This window comes from Falco peregrinus, chromosome 2 (assembly GCF_023634155.1).
Source record: "Falco peregrinus isolate bFalPer1 chromosome 2, bFalPer1.pri, whole genome shotgun sequence".
NCBI classification, from domain to species: domain Eukaryota; kingdom Metazoa; phylum Chordata; class Aves; order Falconiformes; family Falconidae; genus Falco; species Falco peregrinus.
The window spans coordinates 119,452,255-119,458,692 of NC_073722.1; the positions used below are offsets into that span (position 1 = coordinate 119,452,255).

A 6,438-nucleotide genomic window follows, 5' to 3' on the forward strand; every position below is an offset into this window, starting at 1 on the left:
TTTTAAAGTCATAAAGCTTGAAAGCTGCGTATGTGTCTGGCTTTATTGACCAGGGAAACAGGGACAAAAAACTGACAAGATATCCTACAGTCCCAGTGTGGATGTGCTACTGTGGTGGGTGTCGGTTTGACAGAGCCTGGGATGAAATACAGAGAAACCCTGTTATGAAGTTTGTTCAATGACACAAAAAGCAACGAATGGCGTCTGATGGTGTCAGGACACCCACCTGCTTTAGTTGCCAGAGGTGAGTGAACTGTGTGTTCTCTACAGGGTGTAGACTGAAGCATCGGTTGTACTTAAATACCTCTGAGTGTCGTGTTGTGTGCATTAGGTGCACCTGTAAGTGTGCATGTGGCTTAGAAAGTCCTGTGCAGGTGACACAGTTTTGCTGTGTAAGGGTGAATTTCTGTTCTGGGTATATTGTGGGTAGCTGGTGGCATGAAACCATAAGTACGGTAACAAATTCTTTTGTGCTGTTTGATGTTTTTAATTCTTTTTTATGTTAAATTCATCTACAGTAACCAGTTTCTCCATGTTTGACAAAGTGTTGAACAATGCCTGCGCGTTCCCCTGGGAGCCCTGCACAGGCTATCAGTATAATCCCCCGCGTTTAGCTGATCTGTGCTGTCTTTTCTCTAGTCTTCGTAATGAGCAAAGTTATTCCCTAGCCTCTGACTGTTAAAGCTGCATATACAAAACACAGACATTTAATTTTCCCTTTTAACTTTGAAAACATTTGTTATTTTTGAGGGAGCTGCATGAGCAACTCTGCTTCCTCTGAGCTGCCTTTTCACAGCTGCTCACTCCACAGACCTCTGCACATTGTGGTTTTTAGTCATGTTTTAAACCCTCCACCTGGGATTCCCCAATAGCCATGCAGAATGTGAGGCACAAGAGCAGCGTGAGGAACCAGCAGCATGAAAATCTGCTCATTGGCATGAAAAGCCACAAACCCGGTGTTAGCACTGGCAGTTCTGAGAATTGTTTGCAATCCCTTAAAGCAGTGCAATTGCTATCTGCCTGCTTTTGCTTGAAATATTTAGGATTAGCATCAAAATTAGCCAGTTCTTGAAAACTTCTTGGTTGCCAAACAATACAGCCCACTGAAGGAAGATGGGTCTGCACCAAAAGACCAAGCAACAGACCTAGGTGAGAATTCTGGCCCCAAGATCTCTGCTGTTTGCTTCTAGGATATGAGCCCAGCCGTCAAAGTTTGCAGGTCAGTTTTTTAATCAAAACTAAATATATGACATCGTGTTTCAAAAGTTCAAGTTTTGAATGAAGAAGGTCAATATTGATATGCTGCTTAAGAGCCGTGGTCAGACCAAGATGCCAGGAATCATTGGGCAGTGTTGCTGATAAAGGTTTTACTCTTTCAGGGTGAACATTCCCCCATGAAATCCTCTTTCTGTCCTTTCTCTCTTTTCCATTCATCTTCTTTGGGGGCCCAGTGTCTTATGTGATAGAGTCCTCCCATGCAGGAGTGGAAAGAAGCAGCAGCACGCAGCATGTCACAGGCCAAGGGTGGTGCAGGAGCAGAGCCCTACAATGAAAAAGGGAGGCACCTGGACTCTTGGAGGTGGAAACTTGTCGTTCATATGCTTCACCAAGAATTGCCTGAAGCTGCTGCTTTTCCATTGACTTACAGATCTGAAGGCTTTCTGCTATGGTCACTTCAGAGTGCCCTAGTGAACAGCCACAGTTATGGGCAGTGAACGTGGGGAGAAGTCCTCCAGAAACTGAGTCTGATGGGTGGATTCTGGTGCCAGTTTCAGACACACGCTGGCTTCTGTCATGCTGTTGTTGTTGATGGAGCTGCTGTTGTGACATGGCTCTCTTGCAGGGCGGATGGCCACTAAGAACTGGCGCTTGAAGGTCTCGCTGAGGGCAATGTAGAGGAAGGGATTGAGGCAACTGTTGGCATAGCCCAAGCTAATGGCAAAATTGTAGGCATAAAAGAAGGCCATGGATGGTGTGTCGATGCCAAGGTGAACCAGCTGGAGGATGTAGAAGGGAGCCCAGCAAATGAAAAAGGCGGAGCAGATAGCAACGGCCATGCGGGTGACTTTCTTCGTACGTACCCGGAGGCTCCTTTGGGGCAACGGGACCACAGTGGTGGCCATGTGCTGGAGGATCTTAAAATAGACCACACAGATCACAATCAATGGCACAGCAAATGCCAGCATGAACTGATAGAGGGTGAACCAGTAGATATCAGTCTCTGGGTTGGGAAGCAAGAGAGCACAGCGGACAGTCCCATCCTCCAGAGGCATAAGACCTGCATACATCCACACAGGAATGATGGTCAGGAAGGAGAGGAGCCACACCAAGCAGATAACTAGAGCTGCAACACATGGGGTCCGGACATAGGTAGATTTTAGAGGGTAGACAGTTGCCAGGTAACGATCCAGTGTCATCACTGTAAGGATGTTGGTGCTGGTGATCTGGCTGTTTGTGTCCAGGGCGGTGATGATGGTGCATAGGGGAGCTCCAAAGTACCACGAGCCATTTCCTAGGAGCTGGTGGATAAGGAAGGGCATGCCCAAGAGGAAAAGGAGGTCCACAATGGAGAGGTTGAAGATGAAAATGTCAGGCACAGTCTGTTTGCATCTCAGCTTCTTCTTCTTGATGATAGTGTAGATGACAATGAGGTTCCCAACAATGCCCAGGAAACAGATGATGCTGAAGAGACTTGGCATGATCACGTTGGTGTATGGTGCTGGCTTCTCTGCTACTGCCAAAACAAACCAAAACAGTGAGTGCAACCTGGAGGCAACCTCTTTACACCTCTGTGTGTTTGTCCTGCCATGCAGCTGGATCCCCCTCAAAGATGTAGCTTGGAAGGATGTTTAAGATCCTCTGCAATACTTGCAGAAGCTTAGCTGGGGATTGACACTTCCTTCTCTGCCATTCAGTATCTGCAGCACACCACCCAAATCTGGCTGTGTTTAGGCATCTTTCCTCAGCTCTCCTGGTATACTTCTGGACTAAAATCAGGCTGGTGTGCCTCTGCACTCACCTGTGCCTGACTGAGTTGATAGTAACTTTTCTTCCAGGGACTGCTGGGTGTCCAGCCATTTTTGAGGCAAGTCTGTGAGGTACCCAGTGCTTTGCACATCCAAGGAGTAAAGTCTCCACATGGGTGCCAAAATCTGGATGTAGTCAATGCCCAAGCTGTTGTCAAAAAGCTTCAGCCTGTTTGTTGGGTGGTTTATCTATTGTACCGTATGAGACATAGAGTTCATTGACCATGCAGGCAGATAACTAATGCTTATCTATATTGTGAGATCTGGGACTGTACCCTGGCTGGGCCCCAGCTCTCTTGTCAGGGTTAAGCCAGAGCACGCACTCCTTTCCATCTTCCTTCTCTGCCCCACTCCCTTTCTCTAGGGTTTTGGGTTTTTTTTTCCTAGAAAGAAATCCAGGTGTATGGCCAGACAGGGATTTGGGAGTATGTTTCAGAGTGGCCCTTCAACAAGGAATGCCCTAGTTCTACAAGGAGAAAAACATGGCTTAAAGCTGCTGTGTCTGAGTTCTGGATGTAGGTGGATTTCCAAGGCAGAATTCTTGCCTGATAACGCTTAGTTTATCAGCACTGATGCTTGACTGCTGCTTTTCGGGGTGTGAGGCCCAAACATAAGCAAATTCATGTTTGCCTTGTCCCTAACATGGGTTTAAAATCACATTTTGAAGCCACAAGCTCTCAGCACCAACCAACAGGGATTTCCGCTCTTGAACACAGAAGGTGGTGTCTAAGGCACTGATCGCAGTGCTCTCTGTTCTGCAAGACTGACACGTGCAGTGTGTGATGGAGTTTGAAATAGCCCTTCTCAGCTGAGGCAAATCTCATTTCATCTCATTACTTCTCTCCTATGGGACCTGGTGGTTTTGTTGGGTTTTGTTGGTTTTTTGTTTTTTTTTTTTTCTAGGGAAAGGTTTTGTGCGAGTTATTTGTGTGACTGTTACACATGAGCCAAGACTGCATGTGTCTTTCATTGAACTGCAGATGATTCAATGTGCTGTTAATTGGAAATGCTTTCAGTCACTGTACTGTTCCTTCTCCTTAGAAGCCTATACCTGTAGGAGAAGCCTCCTCCAACAGAACCTAGGGAAATCTTGAAAATGAAATGAAGTGAAATGACAGATACTTAAAGGTGTTGTTTCTGCCAAAGTGGTGCCTATATGCTGAGGTGGTATTTGCTGACTTTGACCCCTAAAATTCTTGAGTACAAACTTCTCAAAACCAAAGATTTACTCTGGTGTGAAAGAGAAGCTTGACTGAATTGGCAAGATAGCTGGGGCTACATTGCTGGCCTGGTCTGTGACTAGAAAAATGTGTGCCATATCAACTGTATGTAATATTTCAGTGCTCTTAGAAGTGGGACATGGTGAGCTGCCACTGCCTCAGTCCTTCTGGCACTAGGAAGCAGTCAGCTAGGGCATAAGCAAGGCCAAGGTCAGAATCTATGAAGTGGTTGCTGCGCCATTTTATTGGAAAGCCTCTGTGCAGATGACAGAAAGCAGACCATGAGGCACAGGAGAACTGGCAGGAGCCTGAAGGCAAAAGCCAGGCTTGGTTGATAGGAAAAAAAAGCCTGATCCAGGCCATTCATGGGGGCTTAAATGGTCCCTATTCCTCCTGGCTGCTCACTAATCCAAGGAAATGCCCCATGTTACATAGCTTTGGTAAGTAAGATATTGTCATCAGCACCCTATTCTTCAGCATCCAACCTGTGCATCCTCTGAACATTGAAACAGATCTCACACCTCCTTAATGCTTGGAGATGGCAGACTTGAAATTGGAGGGAACGACTGTGGTTCTGCTGTTCTGCATGTAGCTGTTATGATTTCTGCTCTCCTCTCTTTTAGCCCCAAATTTTGTTACGAATGTAGCAGGAATTGATTGTACAAGTGAAATGTAAATGCCACTTGGTTAGCTGGAAATTGGGACAAAATGTCCTTTTCCTGTACTATAATCAATGCAGTGTTCATGGTGATCCTGTAACATTTGGAATGAGCTGAGCTGGCCTTAAAGCAGAATGTGTGCAAGCCCAAAGGCTTTGTGTGAAATGTAATCTGTGTAGTGTTGTAGCATCTTTCCTGCTGTTGGTATTTGTACAAGTGGGACTTTCAAGCGTTATTAGCTGGAAGCTAGTGTGATGCTATAGTTTTTGTGTGTATTATAGGCTGGAGTCAGAAGTGCATGAGTGTCAAAGTTATCCAAAGTTCTCTTATCTCAAGCTGAAAGAGGCTTTAGAAATCATTGAATCTGAATTTTCAGTGCTGATTCTGTGCACTTTCAAGTGGCTGTATTTTGTTTACTGAAACAGGTACTTCAGGCATTGATTTGTTCTTGCTTGTAGATCTGTGGCTGCCCTCTAACTCCTTTTGAAAGTCCCAAAGGGGACTGCACTATGTGAACTGAATGAGGTCTGGCCTAATTTATTCTTTTTTTTCCCCTCTAAGGTGAATGCTGTCCTCAGCCATGCCCAGATACAAAAGAAACTACATCTTTACTGCATTTCAGGAGGAAGCAGAGTTATAAAGGACATACTGGTGCAGAGGGGGACAAAGACCACATATAAAACACCTTCTGTTGAAGAGTTTCACCCACTTGTACCGTGGAGAGTTAGCCTGCCTGACCCCAAACTATTGCTTTGGGAACAGCGGCAGCATGGAGAAAACAGGAGGGTGACGAGGGTCACCGCTTCCCTCCCCAGCGATGTCTCCTGTTCCCTGCGCCTTGCTCCCCTCCCTGTCTAGCTGGGCTGTGGGTCATCTCTGCAGCTAAGACCAGCGGGCTGCTGGAGTTAGCGCTGTCTCACAGCCAGGCGGCAGCGGGTCGCTCCGAGCTGCTGGTGGCGGCGGTGGCGCGGCGGTGGCGGGCGGGGCGCGGGGCCCGTCCCGCCGCCCGGGGCGCGGAGCTGTCCGCCCTCGGGTGCTGAATGCGGCCCGGTGCGGGAGGGGGTGCCGGGGGGGCGGCGTCCCCGCGCTCAGCCTCCACGGGGTACCCGCAACCCTGCTGTCAGCAGGAGGGCACAAGGGGCTTGTGCCGTCGGATCCCCCCCCCGCAAAGCTCTCCGCGCCCCCCGCCCAGCCCCGCGGCCCCGCCGGGGAGGTGCGCCCCCGCCCCCGCAGCCCCCCTCACCTGAGCCGTTCCGAGCCTCCGGCGCGGAGAAGTTGCGGGAGGAATTGGCGACGGCCATGGCAGCGAGTCCCGGTGGCAGGGACGGAGAAAGTTGGGCAAGTTCCCTCGGTGGATCAGCGGCGGCGATCAAGCGGCCCCCCCTCTCCGCCTTTCCCCGGCGGGGCGGCCGGGCAGAGCGTGCGGGAGGCAGGAGCCCCTTTGCAGCGGCGAGCAGAGGCTGCGGCTAGGCTATGCTCCGCTCGCCCACCCCCGCCCTGCCGAGCCCCGAGCACCTGCTGACATCAAAGAGC

The 6,438-nt window shown here is 49.0% G+C and overlaps 1 protein-coding gene across 1 annotated transcript; it reads right to left on the bottom strand.

Annotated features, from left to right (window-relative positions):
* Window positions 1-1,678: 1,678 nt before the first annotated feature.
* Window positions 1,679-6,210, bottom strand: LOC101913799 (melanin-concentrating hormone receptor 1-like). Its single transcript, XM_005243620.3, has 2 exons — window positions 6,149-6,210; window positions 1,679-2,734 (listed from the first exon to the last, which is right to left on the bottom strand). Exons 1-2 carry the CDS (start codon window positions 6,204-6,206, stop codon window positions 1,686-1,688), a joined length of 1,107 nt encoding a protein of 368 aa, XP_005243677.1. The 5' UTR covers window positions 6,207-6,210; the 3' UTR covers window positions 1,679-1,685.
* Window positions 6,211-6,438: the final 228 nt, after the last annotated feature.